The 23795-nt window shown below is 59.7% G+C and overlaps 1 protein-coding gene across 5 annotated transcripts in view; it reads right to left on the bottom strand.

Annotated features, from left to right (window-relative positions):
* Nucleotides 1-2183: 2183 nt before the first annotated feature.
* TNS3 (tensin 3) overlaps nt 2184-23795 on the bottom strand; it is a 122876-nt gene continuing 101264 nt past the window's right edge. For all 5 annotated transcript variants that reach the window (XM_081146485.1, XM_081146481.1, XM_081146482.1 and 2 more), the window contains 11 exons: nt 18280-18427; nt 17531-18174; nt 16885-16971; nt 13488-13619; nt 12783-12878; nt 12060-12137; nt 11735-11812; nt 6230-6398; nt 5751-5819; nt 5629-5655; nt 2184-4513 (listed from right to left, as the gene is read on the bottom strand). In XM_081146485.1, the coding sequence (XP_081002611.1) occupies nt 4369-4513; nt 5629-5655; nt 5751-5819; nt 6230-6398; nt 11735-11812; nt 12060-12137; nt 12783-12878; nt 13488-13619; nt 16885-16971; nt 17531-18174; nt 18280-18427 (1673 nt within the window). In that variant the 3' untranslated portion in view covers nt 2184-4368. The remainder of the gene's footprint in view (nt 4514-5628; nt 5656-5750; nt 5820-6229; nt 6399-11734; nt 11813-12059; nt 12138-12782; nt 12879-13487; nt 13620-16884; nt 16972-17530; nt 18175-18279; nt 18428-23795) is intronic.

The following is a 23795-nucleotide window of genomic DNA, read 5'->3' as shown; positions in this document are numbered from 1 at the left end:
GCTACTGGACAGGATGACAAATGTTCGCTTTTTCAAATGCTTGGGCCAAATTCTTTGTTCCTAGACCTTGCGCCCAGGCCTGTGTTCCCGGTGCTTCCTTTAGGCTGGGTTCCCCGGAGAGACCCTGCGACACCCACTGCCCGCCGCCTGGCTCTCGCTGCCTGTCCTCCAACATGCTGGGCTCAAGGTCACCCGGCGGAGGTCGAGCAGCCCCCTGCAGGGTTGGGACCCCCCCCCCAGTGAAAGACCGACGGGCTCCGGAAGGTGCGAGACAAACCAGCAAAGCCGGGCCTGGTCTCCTTCCGAGGAGTCTAAGGAACGAAGTTGTTTTGAAAACTATGAAAATAAAAGGAGGGGACGCAGCATTTCTCCTGAGTTCCTGGAAGAGCCGGGGTCAGAGATCAGACCATCCCGGGAGCACACGCCTAAAGCAAACAGAGGGGAAAACAGCCCCCCCGACGTGACGTCACCGCACGTGACGTCTTTATTGTCCCACAGGAACGGTCTCAGGTGTTGCGGGCATGTTTACACCAAAAATCACAGAGGGGGTGACACCCTAGGCAAGCGGCTGGGCTCTTGGGGGCAGAATAGGTCAGGGGCAGCTAGGAGCTCGGCACAAGTCCCCGTGGGGCGTGTCGTACCTCCAGCGACCACCGGGGCAGCCGGGGTCCCCCCTCCCCGCTGTGCCCCCCGTGGGCCGGGTCGCGGGCCTGTGGGCTCCACTGAGGACGCGGGAGGGGCAGGGGGCCCGCGGTCAGCTCGCTCCGGCGGCCGCTGCGCCCAGGCTGTTGTCCCCGCGCCCCGAGCGCCCCCTGGCGGCCCGGCGCGCACTCCCGCCGGGCGGGCGGACTTAGGGGCGGTCCTTCACAAACGGCCTTAGCGTCGGGGCCGGTTCTGAAAATTCGCGAAGGGGACGAGTCCGACCTGCGGGGAACAGCTGCACTTTGCTGCCTTTTCATGTTCCTCTCTCGTCTCCCTCCACTGCGTCTGTCTTCCGCGTAGTGACAGAGCGAGGACCCGGTGGGACAGGGTCCCAACCCCCCCCAAACCCCCACCCCGGGGAACAGCTGGGCGGGTGCGGCCAGGGTAACGTGGGGCGCCCCAGGAGCGCGCACCACGCGGCTCCGGCTCCCGCATTAAAGCATCGAAGCAGCGCCGCGGCCCCCGCGCCCCTCGCGGTCCGCAGCTCGGCGCCCTGCGCAGTAAGCCCGCCCGGCCGCCAGGGGGCGGTGCTGCCCACGCTCTCGGCCGGGACCGCGCGGCCCGGGGTCTGGACGCCGGCTCTCCGGGCAAAGTGCAGCCCTGGGGAGGGAGGGCCGGCCTCCAGGGCCACCGGGACACAGGTCTGGGCTGTCCACCTGGAAAGAAGTTAAAACCAAACCGAGGGCAACTGTAAAGAACTGATTCTTCGTGGTTTTCCAGGCCTGCGTCCCCGAGGGTCATTCTGAGGAAGTGGGCCCGGGCCACCCGCATCGCCGCCGCAGGTGCCCACGTGCCAGCAGCTAAGGTCGCCTCGCCCGTCGGCGTGCGCCCTGAACTGTAGGAGCTGCCGCCGCAGCTCAGGGAGACCGGGGCCAGCTCCCAGGGCGCTGCGCAGGCTGATGGTCTGCAGACTCCACCTGTGCCATCGGGGGGCTCGCGTGGGCGTGTCCTGGCCCAGGTGGCAGGAGGCACCCCCCACCCAGGCCCACCGGGTGCTGGGGAGACCTGGGCTCCGCAGCCAAGAACTGCGTGCATCTCAAGCTTAGCTAGGGGCAGGTGCTGACATGCTCTTGGCAAACAGGGACACCGCCTGTCACCAGCACCTGCCGAAAAAATGGGGGGGATGTACCCGACTTTCCATATTCAGTTAGGGCCCAACCAGTGACACCTGGCAAGTCCCATCGGGGGCTGAACAGCACAAACCTGCCGGCACCCACACCACCTGCATGGAATTACATTCTTAACACCCTGGATACACCTGTTCAAAAGTCTCCAGGAAGAAATCTTAAAGATTTATTCCTGAAGGCCAATGACCCATCAATTTATACCTGAACCCATAAGCAATCCCCTACTCACTCCCAAAGAAACACACACAGGCCCACACAGACATATACACACACATGCACACGTTATGTACACACCTACACCTGCACACACCCTCAGGCCCTTCCACCCAACACAGGAAGCAGATGCCTCACAGCTTACCAAGGTTAATATTTTATTATACTCTGAATAGAGATGATATTTAAGAGCAGAGAATGCGACTATACAAAGGACTTATAGAACATTCATTTACACACTGGATATACTCTTTACAATATGAGAAAAGGAAGAATCCCACTAGGAGTTAAGGCAGAGAAGGAGACATACGAGGTCTTCGATGCCAAGGAAACATAAGAGACCCTTACATGGGTGACTTAACTGGGTTACAGGTTAACACTGAGGGACACAGCGCACGGTTAATGGAGGGTTAGAGGGGCCCTGGCTGTGACGCTGGAGGGAACACACTTCTGGTGAGTGCCCAGGGCAGCGCCCTGTGCCCACCAGTGGCCCGGAGACCAGAAGCCGGGGGGGAAGGGTCCTCCCCGTGCTGAGCCAGCGGGCAGTGGGGCTCACCTACGGCCTGACGCCGAGGTCATGGGTGCATCTGGTCCCGTTTAATGCACATGTAACACGTAAAGAGACCTGTCGTACCAGCTCATCAGAGACCAGGGGCCGGCATCCTTGGGTTCCTCAGGAGCCTATGGCTTGGAGCAAACCTCCGGGTGCCCTTGACCACTGGGAGGGCACATCACCGCTGGCCCGTCAGTTTGAAAAGCAGAGGTGCCCAGTTTCTCGGGCATCCTGGAAACAGGCTGTGCCACGCGGGAGGCCTGGGTCTCTGATTCCCGTGGGTTATGCGTCTCAGCCCCACACCTGTCTGGCTCTTTCGTACATGCCCCTCTTCCTCCGTCCGAAAGGTGAGGGGCCTGGCCCGCAATCTGGGTCAGACTTGGGTGTGAGCCATTTGGGGACAAGGCGCCTCCTGGGAACAGCATCAGCCCTGATTCCCACAGGGACAGCTAGATGCCTCCTTGGGGACCAGGGCCTCGGGCTGGGAGAGGCCAGCAGTCCCTGCAGCCACACGGCACGTGGAAGGAGGGTCCGCCCTGGAGGACTGAGGCGGACATTTGGCACAGAAATGAGGCACTTGCGTTTGGTGCTTCAGTGGGAGCTGAGCAGCTGGTCTTCCACCCTCCACGGTCCCAGCTCCTTGCCCAGCCTCTGACCCACTATAACAGAGTCCACAAGGCACAGCCCCAGGTGGGGACCCTCGCTGGTGATTCTGGGGACGGAGGAGCTGGTGCTTGGTTTCCAGGGCAGAGAATGGGCGGTTCAAGGTGGAGCCCACAGAGCAGCGGGTTGAGGAAGGAAGCGGCACCTGCAGGGCCACCAGCTTCTCCTGAACCCGTGGCCACTGACAGATCAGGTGACAGGCCACGGCACGGCCACATCACGTCAGCATATGGGATGGACACAGTGGCTGAGGCGAGGGGGCGGAGACCCCCAAACACTCGTGAGACTGAGGTCCCCCTCCGCCCCCTCCAGGAGGCACAGGCACATAGACGGATGGGACAGGAGCTTCCGGAGCTCAGCATGCCCCACCCTCCTAGAACCTCCCGCCCAGGAAGGACGTCGCCTCTCCTGGTGCCTCTTAAACGGCGGGTGTGGCAGGCGCAGCAGAGACACCGGCACAGACCAGCAGCAACAAACCGCGGTCAACAATTTGGCATAAAAACTGTAAGTTACATGGAAATGGCGTTCACTTCTGTCTTCCCCCTTCTCCTCTCACGGCCTGGCGCACCTTCTGACCCGATGTGACAAGGCTGGAGCCGCCCATCACCAGGCCGGGGTGGGGCTCTCAGCCCAGGGTGACGCCCTTGTCCTCAAAGTCCATCACGTGGTTCCCTCATTCGTGCCCCCAGTGTCAGGAAGGGCCTGACCTGCACGACCTTCACCACAGGTGTGTCCCCTTCTGAGGTTAATGGCACCTTGTCCTGGGGGGGCAGAGGCCCCAGGGCATCAGTTGGACAGCAGCCCTCTGCCATTGTGGGGACCACACGCAGTGGCCACTCAGGCCATGGCAGAGCAGGCTGGGTGTCCCCTTCCCACAAATGCTGGCGGGCAAGGCGACGGGGACCCTGCATTTCCTCACAGGGTTCTGGGTGCGGAGCTAGGTGGGTGGCCTGGTGCCCAATTCTGCCCAGAAAGGGGCATATGGGCGTGTCCGTCTCAGGAAGGGTGTGGGTGTTGGTCCTCGGGAAGCTGGAGGAGCCAGAATGTCTGGGTCACCATGGGGACATGGCAGGGCGGCCCTGGCCCTTCTGGCATCTCAGCCTGAGGGGCTCAGATTTTCTTAGGGGAGCCAATCATGACCTTTGACACGAAGTTGACGATGGCGCTGGCAGGCTGCTCAGGGTCGTGCTCTGCAAAGAGGTGGCATATGTTGTCCGTGGCACTGCCCTGCTTCCGGGCCACAAAACCAAAGACCCTGAAAAGAGAGGCAAGGCCAGAGCGTCATGTCCCGTCCCGCAAAGCTGAGCAGGAGCAAACCTCTGCTTCCTCACCTCCTCCACCTCCCTCCTCAGAAACCAGCCAGGGCCCAGTGGACACCTGCCACCCTGCCAGACACCTGCCCACCCTTTGCACCTTTGCAAACCCTGCGGCAGGATGCCACTGCTCCACCTTTGCAGGTGAGGGCTGCCCAGCCCGGGTCTGAGACCTGAATCATAGTGGCTTCTCCACTTGTCAGGGCGGGTTCCTGAGCCATGTCCCCACTGTCCTTGGGCAGTTACATTGATGGGAGCATAGGCCACGTGGGTGCTAACACCCCAGCGATGGTTCCTGAGATCATGAGGGGCACGCCAGCCACCTACACGCTGACCCCCACCCACGGCCAGGGCTCCTCCTTGGGTCCACATGCCTGCACCAGCCCCCCCACTAAGGAACCAGAAGGCAGCGGGGTAGAGATTTCTCAGAAGGAGCAAAGCCACGGTCTGAGCAGCTTCCAGGGGCTCGGACCCAACACAACGGCGCCATTGTCCGTGGCCTGGCCCCTGGCAGTTGCCCTCCTCCTTAGAGGAATGAAGGGCTTTTTGTTTAAGTTCAGCAGCCCCCACACCATGGGAGGCATCAGCCGAGGGCACTCAAGTCACCCGATGGGGTCGTGCATTCCACGGGGCTGGGAGCGCAGCCAGCCTTGTGGCCAGAGCTGGGGCTCGGCCCCACCGGGGACCCGGGCAGGCCTCTGGGGACTTTGTCAGACCCCGAAACAAAGGGGGACCGTGAAACAGGAACCCAAGGAAGGACACCTGTGGTTGGATCTTGCTGAAATCAACCTCAGGTGACGGGGGGGGGGAAGGAGAAACACGTCCCCAGGCCACCCCGCCCCAGAGCGCGGGCATGAACTCTGGTCCCTCTGCACCTGCTGACACTGAGCCCCATGTCTCCCGGTCATGCCCGGCTCTGCCTGCTCACGCCCGACCTCGAGGGCCGCACACCTGCCCTGAATGCAAACCCATGCCCACTGGCATCTGTCCGTCACTTCTGCCCGAGGACCCTCTCGGAGGGAAGTCTGGGACAGGTGCAGTCAGGCTGGCAGCTCACCTGGACTCTAGCCCATCCGTGATCCACCTGGAGAGTTAGAGAACAGAGTTACGTCAGTTTCTCTAAGGGCTGAACCTGAACAGGCGGGGAGGGGGCCCACACTGGGCACACACGGTCCTTACTTCCTGTCCTGCGGGTCCAGCGCGCAGAAGATGACACTGCTCACGGGGTAGTGCCTCCGGAAGAAGAGCCTGCGGGGACACGGGAGGGATGGTGACGCACCGTGCAGGCCCCACGGGGCCACGGGGCAGGAGCTCAGTTCAGGCTTCCCCGGGGGCCGGGGGGGTGGGGAAGGGCAGAGCCTGTGCTCATCGGGGCTGGCAGGTGTGTGACACAGGCGGGGGGGGGGTGCAGGAGAGGTGGCACGAGACAGAAAATGTCCCCAGGAACTGCCCACCACTCCCCAGATGGGTCCCGTCAGACATGACGGATCCCACGGCGTGTTATAAACTCTAAAGGGCTGTACGCACTGGATTCCCCGGGAGTCCTGCTGACGCTGAGCGTTGCTGGGACGACCTTGTATTGGGATGACCCTGGACACATCCAGGTGTGAGCAGCGCCCCCGCCCCGCAGCCCTGCCCCACAGCCCGGCCGCACTCACTTCCTCTGGTTGTCGGTCAGCGTGATGCCCTGGGCCGACACCTTGAAGTGCACCACCGTGGACAGGGGTGGCGGCTGCTGGACCAGGGTGATGCTCAGGGCCTTCTGGATGGCCTGGTGGCCTGTGAGCGACTCCATCTCCACAGAGTTCAGGTACCACACATTGCAGGCTACAGGATGGGGCAGAGTGTCAGTGCACCAGGGACGGTGCCCTGGGCTCGTGGACAACTCGACCCGTGGCCTCTGCCAGGTGCACCCAAGGCAGACGCCCTCTGCCCCTGATTCCGAGGCGCAGAGAGCGAGGGGCCCAGGGACACAGAGATGAAACACATCACGGGGGCCACAGGGACGCTCCCGCCACACTATTTGTGCCTGGTGTCCCCGTGAGGCTGGGGCACCTCCTCAGCGTCATTGTGGTCCGGGTGGGACAGGAGCCTGACCACAATGGGAGCGAAGGACACATCCGAGAGGGGGAGGTGCAGCCTGGACCCCCAATCACGGCCCTGTGGGGAGCTCCGCGTGAGGCGGGCGCCTGGGAGCAGCTGTGCAGGGACGGCCGATGGCCGTGACTCGGTTGCCGGGAGCTGCCCCGAGCTCGCTGCCTGCAGAGCTGCGACAATGTGGGTGATTTTGGAAAATCTGAATCAAACAGGGCGGCCAATCTGGACAATGACTTGGCCACATTTATCGGATCAAAAGAACCACCCGCCCCCGATGGGTCACCTAGAGGTCTCACTTCCGATAGGAGACAAAGGACACATCTGTGACCCGTGAGGCAGCCAACCTGGAGGTGTGGACACCTGGCCACGTTGCATTGTAACGGAAAACGTTAGAAACGAGGGGGGTGGTTAAATTCCCCCTCGGTGGAACACCCAGCAACCAGCAAACGGTCACCATGGAAACGGGCGGCGTGGAAAGCATTGGTGGTTAACGGGAGAAGCAGAATGAAAGCGTCTCTGTGCCGAGGGAGCTGGGAAATGAGAAGCATGTGTGTGGGTGGACGGGGCTGGAAGGCTGCCGGGAACGCTGAGGGCGGTTTGCTTTCAGGAGAGTGGATATTCTGCCCTTGATTTCATTACGGCCCCTGTAACGCTAACCCGGCAGTGAGACAAGAAAAAAAGAAAATTCTAGTCTAACGACAATGAGATCCCACGGAGTTAGCACAACCCGAATCGGGGGCACACTGGCAGCCACAGGCGGCTGGGCCTGAACCCCAGCTCCCTGGCAGAGGCGCCCGTGGCCTCTGATACGCAGCAGCAGGAGACTGCATTTGGGGGCCTCTCTCCCCACAGGTGGGGCCACGTGTGACCACTGGAGCAGAGATGGAGCTTGGCCTCCGGTGAGCATCGGGGCAGCCCGAGCCCCTCCTCTCCTGCCCCGGACAGGTGGGCCCTCAGAGCCACGCTGTGTCTGTCCCATGGGCCTGGCCACGACATCCAGCTCCATGTGGCAAGTGCCCTTGTCCAGGGAAGCAGAGCTGCGATGCCCAGTGTGACACCGGACACAGAGCTACAGCCCAGTGTGGAGTACTCTGTGCGAATGACTGGGTTGCTCTGAATGCGATTTGACAACCCGTGCACAGGCTCTCGCCCAGCCCTGCGACCTGGGAACGTGGGTCCTAAGGCAGCAATGCAGAGAAAAGAGGTAACGCAGGAAATGTGGCCTTTCACGCAGCGCCCGAGGTCCCGAGACGCTAGAAACAGCCAAATGAGCGACCACAGGGAGCTGGGCTGCATGACCGACTGCTACCCAGCCACTAACAAGGGGACCCACCACGTGTCTGCAAAACCACGGGAGAGCTTGCCATGCTAACGAGAGGGGCACGTCCAGGGTCTGTGTGTGGGTAATGGGCCCAGGAATAACTCAGTCTCCTTTTCTGCACCTTCCCTTTTTAGCTTAAAGAACACATATTACTTCATACAGAAAACATACTTTATAGTCCAGTGAGTTAAAATCACAACCCTGAGGCTCATGGGAAGTGTGCCAGGAGTCTGGTAAAATGCCTCTCCAGGCTTAGACTGCATTCCGATGCTTCGACACAAACCAATTAAGAACCAAGGCTACAAATGTAAACAGAAATATTTCAGAGATGGAACAGACTTGCACTCGGTGTCCAACAAAAAGGGTTAAGCTGAAGAGATTTGAAAGTTTATGCCCCGTGCTACGAGCCACCCAGCCCCGCTGATTCTTACAGTGAGGAAACTGCACGAGATAATCCCGGAGGGCCGCTGCGAGTCCAGGAGTTGAGGATTCTATGTGAATTAGGACAACAGATGAAATTCAGTTTAAGAAAAAGCCCCAGTCCATTTCCTGCGGCCATCAGAGGTCGGACCATGGAACACCTCCCTACCGGGGTCGCTCTGCACCTGTCTGAGCCACCTCTTGGGCCTCCCAGGGGACAGGTGCGGCTGCTCTGCGTCCTGATTAGATTACCTGTCTGGTCAGCCATGAAGGCACCTGGACAGAAACTGGTGCCTCTTGATGTGTTTTAGAGCCAAGAGATTTTAAAAGGACACAAACGTGACAGTCATAAGCTAACCCCTCTCTGTAAATGCCCAACTCAGGTAATTAAATAAGACCTCAGGGTCTGACTGAAATCTTGTCCCCTGAAAGGCCAACTTTGTAAGAAAACAAAACATTTAGAGGTATTGATATGTGCTACATATTATTCAAAAAGATGGTAAACAGACTTAAAAATTGTAAGACAGAATAGAACCAAAAACTTTAGTATCTAAAGATAAAGGCTACTGCCGGGCCAGCGTTTCTCAGTGGTTGAATGTCAACCTATGAACCAGAAGGTCATGGTTCAATTCTCGGTCAGGGCACATGCCCAGGTTGCAGGCTCGATCCCCAGTAGGGGGCGTGCAGGAGGCAGCCGATTAATGACTCTCATCATTGATGTTTCTCTCTCTCTCTCTCTCTCTCTCTCTCTCTCTCTCTCTCTCTCTCTCTCCCTCTTTCTGAAATCAATAAAAAAACACATTTAAAAAAATTAAAATAAAAGCTGCTACAAGCCCTGGTGATTCCAGGGACCACCTGACAGGAACACGGGGACAGTGAGCTCGTCCCTGGCTTTCCTACATATCAACAGAGAGCAGGTGGCATTTGAAGTTAAAAACACAACAACATTTACACCAACACCCCCCAAAAAATACCTAGGTATAAATCTAATAAAATATGTACAAGATCTATACAAGGGAAACTACAAAGTCTGATAAAAATATCAAAGACGTGAATAAATGGGGAGGTAACCCATGTTCATGGACAGAGCGACGCAATATGGTCATTTTTTCCCAACTGGATTTGCAGATTCAGCGCAATCCCCATAAAAATCCCAGCAGGTTATTTTATAGACGTCGACAAACTGATTCTAAAGTTTATATGGAGGCAGGCGACCCAGGACAGCCGACACTGTGTGGAAGCAGAAGATGGAGGACAGACACTGTCCGACTTCAAGACCGACTACAAAGCTACAGTGATCGAGGCCGTGTGGTCTCAATGAGAGAACAGACACACAGGTCAATGGGGCAAAAGAGAGCCCAGAACCAGGCCCCACAAATATAGTCAACTGATCTTTCACAAAGGACTACAGGCAACTGGAGCGAAGACACGCTTTTCAGCAAATGATGCTGGAACAACTGGACATCTATCTATCATCTGTCTATTTAAAACAATGAATCTACACACAGATTTCAGACCCTTCCCCAAAATTAGCTCAAAATGGATCACAGATTTACATATAAAATGCAACACTATAAAACTCCTAAAAGATAACATGGGAGAAAACCTAGAGGACCCTGGGCTTAGCGATAACTTTTTAGATACAACACCAAAGAAAGAATCGGTAAACTGGATTTCATTGAAATTAAAGATTTCTGCTCTGTAAGAGGCGCTGTCAGGAGATTGAGAAAGCGATAAAGGACCGTGATCCAGAACATGCAAAGAATCTTAAAACTTAACAGCCAGGCAATCACCTCATTCTTAAAAAAATGGCCCAACGACCTTAATAGACATCTCACCGCAGAAGACAGACAGTGAATAAGTTCATGACAAGATGTTCAGTATCACACGCACTGAGAAAAATGCAGATCCAAACAACAACCAGACACTGCTAAGCACACGTCAGAGCGGCCAGGCCCTGAGCACCGACAACTTCTGACGCCGGGAGGACAAGGAGCGGCAGGGGTCTCACCCGCTGCTGGTGGGGACGCAGGTGGCGCAGCCACTATGGAAGACAGTCTGGTGGTTTCTTACAAAATTAAACATACTTTTGCCATGAGATCCAGCAGTCTCGCTCCCTGGTATTTACCCAAATGAGCTGAAAACTTGTGTTCACACAAAGCGTTCACAGGGACGATGTTTACAGCAGCTTTATTCATAGTTGCCAAAACTAGAAAGCAACCGAGATGCCCTGCAGTGGGTGATGGGTGAACAAACTGTGGTCCATCCAGACAACAGAATATCATTTAGCACTAAAAAGAGATGAGCTGCCCAGCCGGGCGTGGCTCAGCGGTTGAGCGACAACCTGGGATCCAGGAGATCGGGGTTCGATTCCCGGTCAGGGCACATGCCCTGGTTGCGGGCTCGATCAATGACTCTCTCATCATTGATGTTTCTGTCTCTCTCTCTCCCTCTCCTTTCCTCTCTCTGAAATCAATAAAGATATATTAAAAAAATAAAAATAAAAAAATAAAATAAAAAGGGATGAGCTATGAAGCCAGAATGACATGGAGGAGCTTTAAATGCGTAGGATTAAGTGAAAGAAACCGTTTGAAAAGGCTACATAATGTGTGATTCCAACCATATGACACTCTGGAAAAGGCAAAGCTATGGGGACAGGAAAAGCTCAGGGGCTGCCTCGGGTGGAGGGGAGGGATGAACAGGCAGAGCAGAGAAACTACTGTCTGATACTACAACGGTGGGTTACCTGTCACTATACATTCGTCCAGGCCCCTAGAACGCACACCAAGAGTGACCCCTGAAGGAAACCGGGGGCTCTGGGTGGTGACGTGTCAATGCAGGTGCATCAGCTGTGACACCTGTCCCACCTGGTGGGGGGTGTTTACGAGTGCGCATGTGGGGCAGGGTGATACAGGCGACTCTCAGTAATTTCCGCCCCATTTTGCTGTAAACCTAAAACTGCTCTAAAAAAATAAAGTCTATTAATAGAGGAAAAAAAAAAGGTGCCCTGGGGAGGCTGCCAGAGGGGGGGTTGTGTCGTCCTGGGTGGTGGGCAGCACCGTTGGCTCCTTCGGATGACAGCTGGAGGGGCAGTTCACCCCGTCCTATCTCAAAACGTCTCCCCCACACTAAACGTGGGACATGCCATTAATCCCACTGAATCTAACCGTGCTCCAGTCAGAGGGATATTCTGGCCGTAATGTGAAAGGAACCTTCGAACACACAGAAGGACAGGAAACCCAGAGACCAGGGCGAGGGCGAGGCTGTGACCCTGAATCCCGCTGCCCCAGTGACCAGGGCGAGGACAGGGACCCGCGAGACTGACCTGCCCCCTGCTTCAGCAGCTCGGCCGCGGAGTTGGCTGCCGTTTGGGGAGAACTTTCTGCTATTTCCTCCAGTGGATCTGCGGGAAGGAACAAGAAAAGCCCGGGTGAACAGCACAGCTGAGATGTGGGTGCAGCGAGGCCACCTCTCCTGTCCTTGACCTGGGTCAACCACTCAGCATCCGTAGGGTTCACCCACGGAGCACAGTGAGGAAAAGCCGCCTGGCCCGACTTTCCCACTGGACCTTCGCGGATTCCGACACCCACGTGGCTGCCGGGTCCCAGGTGACGCCTCTCGGAGCGCCAGGGCAGGGCCCGGCCACGTACCTCGGTCTGGGATGAGCAGCTTGCAGGGCAGTGCCAAGGGGGTGATGGAGTGCTGGCACACCAAGGCTGTCAGGCTCCCTGCGAACGGAGAGCAGAGGAGCATTAACAGGATCCTGAGAGGGCTTCACTCACCAGCAGATCTCCCCGCTGCAGAAGGAGCGCCCGGGAATTCCAGCAGCTAACACACTGCATTGGAGGGACTTTGTGCAAAAACTTCAGCAAAACAGTGCAGCGTTAGGCGGGGGGAGTCACGAAGATTCCCGGCAGACGCACATCGTCGCCAATTTGTAAGAATAAACGGCAGCCTGCGAGTCAGATGGTGGCAACCTCTCCCCATCTCTGGACGGGGCTCCCAGGGCTCTGGGTGAGTGCACCCAGGCCTCCCCCGGCCGCTCAGGGCCTTTCCCACAAGCCTGCGGGTGGGCGGCTTCACCTCTCGGAGAGGAAGGCCCGCGTCTCTCCTGCAACCGTGGGATGGGCCGTGCTCAGGCTCCAAGCTCGGCCACACTCCCTGCCCCGCCGGCTCTCCCAGCCCCAGCCCCTGCTTGTTGTCTTCTGGGTGCCGAGAAACGTTCCAGAACAATTACTACCCGGTTTATCTTACAGGTGGTAGTAGGTGAGAGGAACCTCAGAACCGGGGCTTAAGGAAACGCTGTGAGTGACGCTCACCAGAGCGACGGCCAGCTCTCGGGGCCCCGTGTTCCAGCCGCTCCAGCCACTTACCAAAGTAGGGCTCGTTCGAGCAGCCTTTCAACCGCACCCCCTTCGAGGTGCACTCGATCAAAAAGTGCCGAACCAGCTCGTTGGCCAGGTCTCCAGCTGTGGTAGGAGGTGTAACAGAAAGAAACAGAGTTTTCAGACACCGAGAGCGTGGGAAGGCGGGAGCGGGGACAGCAGTCACAGGGAGGGCTGCCCAGAGGGGCCGCCTGTGACAGATCTGACACATCCACACACGACCCGCTGGTCTCGGTCCCCTGGGCAGGGTGCGCAGAGCCAGACGGGAGGGAGGTGCTGTCCCCGCTGTGAGGAGGGACGACGTAAGGACAGCAGCCCTCCAGGCTCACGTAACCCTGGTGCTGGGACAGCATCATGCACACAGTGTGTCCTTTATATAAGAAAATGGGGGTGAGCGCCACCTGCAGGAGGGGACAGTCACCGCGGGGACCGAGGGGAGAGCGAGACACCTGGCAGAGGCCTTGGACTGCTGCGCCCGCCTCTGGACAATGGGAGGATCACCCATTCAAAGCAATAAAGAAACGAAATTTACAAATAATTAACCTTTTTTGAACAAAAATCGTGCTTAACAAAATGCACCCGAAAAAAAAATACTAAGGAGAACACCTGTGGGCGCCAGTCTAAGTCACCTACGTCTCATGAGCAGACACAGAATGAGAGAGGGAAAGGAGGGGTCGGTCCTGGGGCACCCACCTTTCTTGTTCAGCTGCAGGACAGAAGGCGGGGGTGTGGCCACCTTCATGGCCAGGCCGTAGGCGCCTCGGAAGGAGTGGCTGTCCCGGACGATGAAGGACCCGGGCTCCTTGTCCTTCAGCATGGCGATGGCTAGAGGGGGGCAGAGAGACATGAGGGTCTGCTGGGCACACGTGTTTCCACCATGATGCCCCGAGAAGGCTCTCTGCCCCTCCTTTTGCAAACTGGGCCAGTGGGAGTGGGCCAGGGTCCCCTCTTGGGAGGAACACATGCACTCGGGCCCTCAGGGAGGGCTTTTCGATGAGATGTTTTTTTGTGGGAGCCTGGTGAGGATTTAGACACACAGGGTGGCACCTCCCACTGGGTCACACGACCCCACTAATCCCGCAGCACCCATGAAGCCCAAATGCAGACCCCACCTGACAGCCCAGGTCCCAGTACACACAGTGTGGCGGGTGGGACGTGGGGCAGAGGCTGCCAACTTTCAACAGAAGGAAAGAAGTTTCCAATCACACAAAGAGATGCCCCCCCAAAGTTGCTCAAAATTCAGTATTTCATACAAATTCCAAGATCTGCCCAAGGGGATGGCAAAAAAGTGGCTGTAGGCTATCGTCCCATGGCTCCGTGGCCACTGCGGCCAGCTGTGCCCAGTCTGACGGGGCCGTGGAGTCTTTCTCCACATGACCATCATCAACGGCTCAGGGCTGACCGCTGAGCCTGGCGTATCTATGCTGTTTTTCCTAGGTGACCCTGGGGTCATCTAGCTCATAACTGTTCCCTAAAAAAATACCCTGCCCTCCCTGCTGGGAATCTGGCACCCAGGGTCCTCTGCTCACAAGAGAGGAAGAGGGATGCATTGGGGTGACAGCAACCTCAGGGTTGATGCTGCCCAGATGTCGGCCAGAAGCTTGTCTGGTAAACTAACACATCTCATAATTTCTTTCATAGACTTATATGTTTATAAGAAAAAAAAGAGAAAACTTGGGATTTCAAACATAAAGTAAAACAGAATCCCAACCCTGAAAACGTCATCATTCTGTGAAACCCAAGGAAGTAAACCAGTGAGTGGCAGGAACTGTGTCATGCTCAGTGATGTCAGCGTCCTGAGGCCCCTACTCCAGCTGGAGGCCGGCCCTGCCCCTGCCCCTGGCAGGACAAGGCCACTAGGCAGGAGCTGGCAGGACAGAGGGACAGAAAACACGCACTCTCCAAGGGGAGCTGGTTTGGTGTGGCCCCAAGAGGGCACAGGCCAGACCCTGGGTGGCGGCCAGCCTCACCCCTGCTGCCCCCACCTACCCAGTGTGACAATGGCGGGGAGGCCAGGCAGGGCCGTGGGGCCAGTCACACACCTCTAGCATATTTTCTAAATTTGGGGGCTGCACGGGCATTACTTTTTAAAGTAGTGAAAAGATCACTCACATTAATTATGTTTTTGCATTGTGACACACATCGCCGGGGCGTTAAGTCACAATTTTATTCCACTTTGGTGGAGAGAGGTGCTCCTCCCGGGGCCTGGACTTGGGAGCAGCACAGGGGAGGCGGTCCGCCCGAAAGCAAGGCCACCCGCTCTGCCTGAGGAGGGAGCTTGGGGACGTCAGGCTCTGTACTGAAACAGGAATGAGCCGGCGAGCCCAGCCGCCGAGGATGTAGGACTGAGCGTGTCCCGTCCCGAGGGCCACGGGCCTGGGTCTCTCCCTGTCCTGTGGAAGAGGGTGGATTGGAGGACAAGCCATCCTCGGCCCCCCTCTCCCAGCAACCAGCGCCTCCAGGGACAGGGAGAGGCAAAGTCCCAGAGACTGCGGCCGGGACAGCTGTGTCCAATCCCATTTTGCTGCAGCCGGTTCCCTCCTGAGGTATTTTTATGTTCGCCTCAGAAACACCCCAGGGAATTAATGTCCCCACAGCAACAGGGGACCCATGAGGCTCCAAAACAGGCTGGCGGGATTTTCTTTCGGAAATTTCACTGTGGCTTTGATAAAAGGCAGGCACATCCGACAGTTAAAACCAAACAAAGCCCCTGGCAGCTCCGCCACGTGGGGAACCTGGCACACCCACGGGACACTCCTTGGTGAGGTTGTCGTCCTTATAAAATGCCTAGAAGTTACATTTCAGAGCTCAGCTCTAACATCCCTGCCCAGGGCATGTGGCAGCTATTTTGAGATGAGCTCCACCCAAGGGAACCTTTTAAACATGTGGCTAAGATTAGACTCCCCCAGGCAGGCTCTGTCACCCGCCCAGGGAGTCACCTGCAGCCACACCCACCTGCTTCCTGCTGGACCCCGGCTGTCGGGTCAGGGGAGGGGCCGCCCGGCCAGCCCAGCCCCTGGCCTACAAGGCTGCTCTGGTGGGAAGACCGGGTCCACATGGAATATGCTAGAACATGGTGCTTGACCAGCACTGGTCAGTCTGTCCAGTTCGCCAAGGGCCGAGGCGCTGGAGCTGACGGCCACAATCATGGGGATGGGAATGGAGCCCTGACCTGTGCTTGGTGCCCAGCTGGGCCACAAAGGCCAATTCGGGGGGTGAGGAGTCTCTGTGCCTCGGCTCCCCCATGTTAAGGGACAATAGTGTCATTGAGCTCGTGAAGAAAAGCCCATTCTCACACTGTGGCTATCTGCTGAACTGAGCAGAGAATTCAGAGAGGAAGCTGGACAGTGGTTTGCAGCCACTTAGTTCTTCGTCCAGGCATCTCTGGGAAACCCCGAGGCTGAGCCCGCAGCACAGGGCAGCCGGGCTGCATGGGCACCCAGGTGGCCTGTGTGCCCCCCTTCCCGGGCTAAGCCTGGCACCCCCTTCTCAGCGTCACCAGGAAGCCCCCGGGGACCTTCATTTCCAGAGTCTTGGTGGCATCTCCCGGGCTCCTGGGCGGGTCACATACCGTCCTCTCTGAGTGATGCCCTGGGAGTAGCGCCCCCAGGTGGCCGAGTCACGGCCTCTACCGGGGACTCAGGCCCCGTGGTGAGTGGAGGCCAGCATGCCGCGGGGACCATGAGTCCTGAGGAAACGACTGCTGTTCACCCAGAGGGACCCGCCCGGCTCCAAGGCGGACACCTCGTCTACTCAGGCTCCGGCAAAGAGTGCCCCATGACTGAGCTGCTCGGAACTACAGACGGCCTCGGGTCCCGAGCTGCCGAAGCTGCGCCAGACCAGGTGGCGCGTGTGCGAGGCGGTCTGTGCAGCCCCCCGGCCCCGTCACTCAGCGCTCGGCTCTGCCATGCGGGGAAACGCAGGTGACGTGCAGCCACCCTGGAGAGACACCTGTTCCTCCTCCTGACCCTCGTCTCCCGTCACTGCTGCTCTGACCCCTCCGTCCTGGGCACGTGCCCCCCCGGCCCCACGCCCTGCCCTCCGGGCCCCCCTCCCGAGGGATGCTGAGCCCCGCCCTTCCACCACGCACCTTGCTCCCTGGAGATGTCCGCCTTGTACCAGAACTTGGAGGTGTCCTGCACGAAGCTCACCGACATCTGCTTTTCGCCTGCGTTGTCTGCAAAACAGAATTGAAGCGGTAACTGCGAAGGGCAGTATTGAAGCTCTCACCTCCCGGGGAACTGAGGGTCAGCCCCCCCCGGGCACGGGCGGGCGGCTACTCCAGGGGGATGCGGCAGACGGCGCGACGCCGAGGTTGGGCTCCGCAAACATCCGACTGCGCGTGGTTAGACGGACGGGCACAGGGCAAGGCCGGTCACGCACAGCGGGGCCAGGACCTTACAATGCACAGTAGTTCGTGATTAACTTCAGAGGCGTTCGTTTAATTTAAAAAACAGAGTGATCCCTCAAGGACACTGGTTTGGGGTGAACAGAGAAAGGGAACCACGGCAGACACCTGCACGTCAGCTGCTGGGAGGGCCCCACGTGGACAGACGCGGGGGCAGAGGGGAATTAGAGGGACCACGGCATCTCGGGCCAGAAGATGGGAAATGCCCTGGACGCCCCGATGTGCCTCTGAGGCGCCCAGCCCGGTACGAGAGGTCATGCTGGCTCCCAGGCCCCCTGCGAACCCAGGGGTGCTTCCCGAGCGCTGCCCACTGGAGGGACACACGTACCCGGAGAAGGAGCCGCTGCCTCGGGGGGCTTGGAAAAGTCCGGCAGGACGTTGGGGAAAGGGATGCTCATGGTGCTCCCGCTGTGCGGGCTGGAGAAGCCGCTGGAGGAAGGCGACACCGAGCCCAGGGAGTGGTCCCCCTCCGAGGCCCGCTTCTTCTCGGGGAGGGGCGGCTGCCCGGGCAGCGACAGGCCCGGGCCCTGCAGGACGGGGCTGTGGTGGCCGCCGTGTCCGGGAGCCACCGTGAGAAAGCTGTGCGGCAGGAAGCCATTGTCGACAGCTGCTGCAGCTGTCCGCGGGGTGCCGAGGGGCTGGGACGCTGCGTGGGAACCGGCCAGCAGGGCCCCGGGGTCCTCTCCAGGGGTCAGGCCGCTTCCCACAGGGGCTGTGCCAAAGCCCAGGAAGGCCTGGCTGCTCGGGGGGCCCAGAGCTTCCGGCGGCTCCGCCAGGGACAGCACGTGGCTGTGGAAAGAGGCCTGGAGCTCGGCAGGCGGGAGATGCGGCCGCCCGGGGCTGGGGCTGTCCTTGCCAGGGCCCGGGAACTCGCTGGCGCTGGGGAGGCTTCCTGGGGGCCGGCTGCTCCCCAGCAGGGCCTGCGTGGGTTTGGGGCTGGCGTCCACCCACTGGTGCTCGGCGGACGAGGGGCTGTTCAGGAGACACACCGGTCAGGGGGGATCCAAGACAGCACAGGGCTAAGCCACGGGCAGCCCCGCCCACCACGGCCCGGACCACGAGCGGCCCCCCGCTGACCTGTCCCTCCGAGAGCCGGGGCTGCTGCTGGCGATGGCGCAGGAGGACCCAAAGGCCCGAGGGAAGGACGGTGCAGAGGGTTTGGGTCCCACGGGGCTCTCTGACATCCCCACGGAGTGACCGAGGACCTCGGGGCAGCCTCGAGGTTCTGCAGCAGGACACAGAGCAGAGGGGCCTGGTCACTGCTTGTGTCTGTGAGGAGCGGTGTCCCTTCCGGAGCCTCCTGCTGCTGAAGCAGGTGCCGGCTCCACCCGGGGTGGGTGACGCCTGCTGGCTCGGCCCACGCGCAGGTCGCCTGACACCTGCCCTTGCTCGAAGCTTCCATCAGGGAAGCGTGAGCTGCCGTCCTCACTGTGCGAGCCGGGGGGGGCCCAGTGTCACCACCCGAGGGCCAGTTTACCCTGAGAGGCTCATGGACCGTGGTGGCCATCAGGACATTTCTCACTTTGGAGGAGGCGAGACCTTCCCTCTGCGAAAGGCCACGTTTCATCAAGTGCAGCCGTGGCTGAGGGCACACGGCCCCCAAGGGTCCCCGGGGCTAGAAACTCAGCTCATCCCCCAGGCCCGAGGTTTTCAGGCACACTTCCCGCCTCCAACACCGTCCCCCCCGCAGTGTCCTCACCCCAAGAGGTGCAGCCCACCCTGCCCAGCCCCCATCAGGCAAGAGATGAGAAGCTGAGAGCCCTGAACACCAAGCCCACACACGCCACGGAATCTCACACACTCCACCGACGAGATGCTCATGTACCTGTGGCCCGGCTCCGTTACTTCTGGGCATTTTAAAACCTTGCCTTTTGTTTTTTTTAAGTAAGCTTTCAGTCCTGGACAAACCTACCACGGTCACTAAAATAACAGCAAGAGACACGCAGTCATTTTGTTTTCTGCTCTGAAACAGGAAGGACTGGGGACAGAGCAGCGACAGTGAGAAAACGTCACGTCACCCAGGGAACTCAGCGCCCAGACGGGATGGCACAGAGGCGAGTCCGACCCCCACAGCCTCGGACTATTCCACTCCGAGCGTGCGGGAGGGAGGCCGAGCAGAAGCCCGTGGTCGGGGCTGTGGCGGTCCTGAGGTTCTGGGGAGATAAAGTTGGGGCTCAGGGCTGCCGAGGCAGCCAGGGCGTGCAGGCCAAGAGCTCAGAGGAGGGGGCTGCGGAGGACAGAGGGGCACTCGGGGCACAACCTCCCGCCGGGCGTCCCGACTCCCAAGCTCAGGGGCAGAGCCAAACACGGGCAGCCAAGAGGGTGACCAGGAGGAGGGCTGCTGAGGGGCCAGAAGAGGAGCTGGGTTTGGACCCCCACGGGCCAGAGAAGGACGGACAGATGCCCAGTGCCATGGGTTAGACCTGCAGGCCACACGCCCTGCGGTGGGTCCACCTGCTTCTCGACACGCGCCCGCCTAAGAGCAGGCAGGCTGCGGGCGGCTGCCTTGCACACTCGCTGTTCGCAGTTAAACTACGGGCGGAATCTCTAAGCAGACGACTGTCTGCTCCGACCCAGTGGCAGGAGGCCTGGGGTGATCACAGCAGATGGGGTGTCCTGTCCGCAAGGGGGTCTTGGTGACACTCGCGGAAGCTGCCTTCTGCGTGAACCTGTGCAAGGCTGCCCGTCTCCGCTCCAGACGCCACTGTGGACACACGGGTCCTTCACCAGGTCCGCGAGGGGCTCTGGGGCAGCCACAAGCTTCCTAGGCGAGGCCCCCATGGGGACCAGCCCCCAAAGTGCCCCACGGGCCCTGCACATCAGTGCCCCACCGGACCTGGGCCCCAACACGCCTCCTTAGGTCCCTGCATCTCTCCCGAAAGGCCCGTCTCCCTTCCCTGCCCACACCCAGGAGGCTGCTGGGTCCCTCGGTGTTTGGGACTCTGACCATCACTTCCTGGTTGTCCCCGGTGCCAGCGGGTGTCCCGGCCTGGGGACAGGGGCACCCTCTCCCTCGGCCTGGGGTGTGGCCGCCCCCCTGCCTTCCCCTTCCTGCACTTCCTTTACCCGGAGGGAGGGTGAGGGAGGGTCACGGGCCTATTTTTATGCTCTCGCTGGAGGAGGTCCGTGGGAGGCCGGATGACCCGGCTCCCTACCGTCCACTGTTTACATCACGTGTAAGTTAACAGGAAGAAGGGACCACTAGCTCGATGTCTGCCAGAGCCTGCTGTCCCCAGAGCCTGCTGTCCCCAGAGCCTGCTGTCCCCCGGAGCCTGCTGTCCCCCGGAGCCTGCTGTCCCCCGGAGCCTGCTGTCCCCCGGAGCCTGCTGTCCCCCGAGCCTGCTGTCCCCCGGAGCCTGCTGTCCCCCGGAGCCTGCTGTCCCCCGAGCCTGCTGTCCCCCGGAGCCTGCTGTCCCCCGGAGCCTGCTGTCCCCCGGAACCTGCTGTCCCCCAGAGCCTGCTGTCCCCCGGAGCCTGCTGTCCCACCAGAGGCCCGAGACCCATGTGGAGGGACCAGCCCTACAGTAAAAAACGAGGGGGGAGGGACCCCAACATCAGGTTTATCCCAGGCACGGCTCATATCCTGGGTGCAGGACCCACAACTTACTAACAAAAGTCAGGGTGCGAGACATTAAAAAAAAATAAAAATTTCCTTATCTTCCCGGTGACATAAAGAACCTTACAAACCCTGTTAAAATTGCTCACATATCGATCACTGTTAATAATTACAGATGACCATCAAATGTCTCCTGTGACCTTTAATTAAAAATAAGATGAATTTAACTGAGGTCAAGACGATACTTGCTCTGCAGGTTTGTTATTTACCTAAAAAGCCAGCGTCGACCTTTGATCCATAATCAACAGGCACGGTCACAATAAACCTGAAGGAGTGAGACTCTCCCTCCCTCCCATCGATCGATCGATCACCGATCCATCACGTGGCCCAACTATCTGACCCGCACCCCTCCCTCCTGCTCACACCCAGGACTGTGTAGCTCACTAGTGTCCTTTCTCTGCAGCTTGGAACATGGAGCCGGTTCTCTCTTCCTTTCACTGTATTTCAGGGGTGAGCCTGGGGCTCTGGGAGGGAGAGCCCTGGTCTCAGGTCCTGGTCTGGGCTCCGCCACAGCCCCGGACGCAGGGCGCGGCCTCGGCCTCTGGGGCCCTCAGGATGTCCTTCGACGGGTCCCCACGGAGTAGCTCGGGGTGACTCCAGGGCCCGCTCAGCTCGGAGCTTCTCTGTTTCGCCCCCGTCCCCCGTTCCCGTCCCCGTCCCCCGAGTCGCGGGTTTCCACGGCGACTTGAGCTGCCTCCTTTTCTCCTGCTTCTCTCTGCCCTCGATTTCTGCCTGACGGTTACCACGAGGTTTACACAAAGCATTCCGCAGATAAAACAGTCCTTTTCCTGCCGTTCAGTCTAAATTAAAAAGCGTTTTTTTTTTAAAAAGCGAGGCCGTGCACGGCGGTTCCAGAGCAGAGTTTTTTTAAAGGGAGCCCGCCTTCTGTAATTCCCGTTAACTGTCCACGGACAACGGGCCATTTAACCAGCCTCGTGGGGCGCGAGGGACGACGGGCCGGCGGCCAGGCAGAGCGAGAATTAATCAGCCAAACCCCAGGAGACGGGAGAGCAAACGCCACCCGCCTGCTTTTCTGATGAAAACCGAGGTCCGGCCGCCGATGCCCCCAAGCGCAGAGGGCGTGATGGGCGGCTGACGGGTGAACGAACACGGGCTTTCTTGGTCGTGCGTTTTCTTCTATAAACCCTCATGTCAGGACACATACGTGAACGTGTTCAATGGCCTGAGGTCGCCATTTCCCGGGAGCACCAGGAAAGCTCTTACTTCTGGACGCCCCCGACGCCCCCACAACCCTGACACCCCCACAACCCTGACGCCCCCACCCCCCCGAAGGGCTGGGCGTGGAGCCAGCACAGGCCCCGGGGTCCCTCCTGTGAGGTCCCTGTGCTGACTGCGATCAACCCCCTTTGAAAACCTACGGCCCCATTTCCCTTTCCCCCAACGACACAGAATAGCCAGAAAAGGCCAGCTCGTGGCGCCGGGACCCTGTCCGGAGACGTCCGGTGTCTCTGTCGGACTCACACGTGCTGGACGGAGAACACGCCTCCCACGGAGCGGCTCCGTGTGGGGAATTCTAATGTGGACCCAGGGAAACGGCCCCTCCCTCCCGGCCACAGGAAGATGCACCGAGGGAGCCGAGCCTCCCGGCGGCGACCAAGCCCCAGCAGCTGCGAGAGCCAGCGACCCACACGCGCAACGTCGGCGGGCGCTCCCGGGAAGACACGCTCCCTTCCTGCCGCACGTCAAGGAACCAGGAGGGGCTGGAGGTCCTGAGGGTGCCCAGAGGACGGGCCGCCCACGGAGCTGGGGCGCTGCGGGTGGGGAGAGGCCTCGTGGCACCAAACGTGGTCCAGACCCACCCTCCGCGCTCACCTGAGAGTCTATTTCCTTCCGAACTGTGGTGGAGTGCGCACGACACAGACCCCATGGGAGCCGCTTCGGCCGCACAGCCCGGCGGTGTTGCCCACGGTCAGGTGGCTGAGCGCGGTCACCAGGTCCATGCGCAGAGCCTGTCGCCCTGCAAAGCTGAGCTTCTGTCCCCGTCACCCGCTCACTCCCCACCCTTCCCCGGCCCCTGGGGCCACCGCCTGCTGTCTGTCTGTGACCTGACTCTGTCCCGGACCAAGCAGAATCTGTCCTGTGGTGGCCGCCCTGTCCCCAAGGTCCACCCGCCCTGCCCTCGAGGTCCATCCGGCTGTGGCACGAGTCAGAACTTCCTTCCTTTCTGAGGCTGGTGATGCCCCACTTGAGGAGGGACCACGCTCCGTCCGCCCTTCACCCCTGGATGGACACCTGGGTGCCGTCCACCAGCGGCGGCTGCGATCCCAGCGGGAGCCCAGAGACTCAGAATACATTTTGTCAGGAAAGTTCACAAGCTTTCGTGGTGAACTGTCCACACGAGTCATCACCACCCGCGAGGCTCCCGGTCAGCCGTGTGTGTCCCGGCCGACACCCGCCGGGAAGCTAACAAACGGCGCCGGGGCCTCCCTGGCGCCCGAACGGTTCCAGCGCAGCCCTGCCTCCGGCTCCGGCTCCAGCAGAACCTCAGTCCCGCTCGCTCTGTGTCCAGCCCCCTTGGTCAGCAGGCTGGGTCCCAAGTACTAGGGGCATCGGTCAGCTAAGCTGCCCCAGAAAACACAGGTGGGGCTTAAACGACGGACATTCAACTTGTCATGTCCTGGAGGCTGGGCACCCGAGATCCAGGTGTGGGCAGAGCTGGTCCCCCCGAGGCCTTTCCCCTCGGCGCAGACATCACCTCCTCCCTGTGTCCTCACAGCGTCGTCTCGTCCCCGACAAGGCTGAGCAGAGCCCCGGGAGGGGACCCTCTGCCACACCCTGTCCTGGGGGCTCCACACTGTTTCCACCTGGTGGGCTAGTTCCACGGAGGGTCCTGCTAACCCCGGACTCCGAGTGTCCTCTTGGGCAGCGCCCGCTCCTTGGCCACGCAGGCCAGTCAGCTACGCATCCCCAGCACCCCAGGGAGGCTCCTGAAACGCTTACCCGACCCAGGTAAGTA

This window comes from Miniopterus schreibersii (genome assembly GCF_964146895.1).
Source record: "Miniopterus schreibersii genome assembly, chromosome: 9".
In the NCBI taxonomy this organism is placed as follows: domain Eukaryota; kingdom Metazoa; phylum Chordata; class Mammalia; order Chiroptera; family Miniopteridae; genus Miniopterus; species Miniopterus schreibersii.
This window is presented reverse-complemented; position numbering and strand designations above follow the sequence as displayed.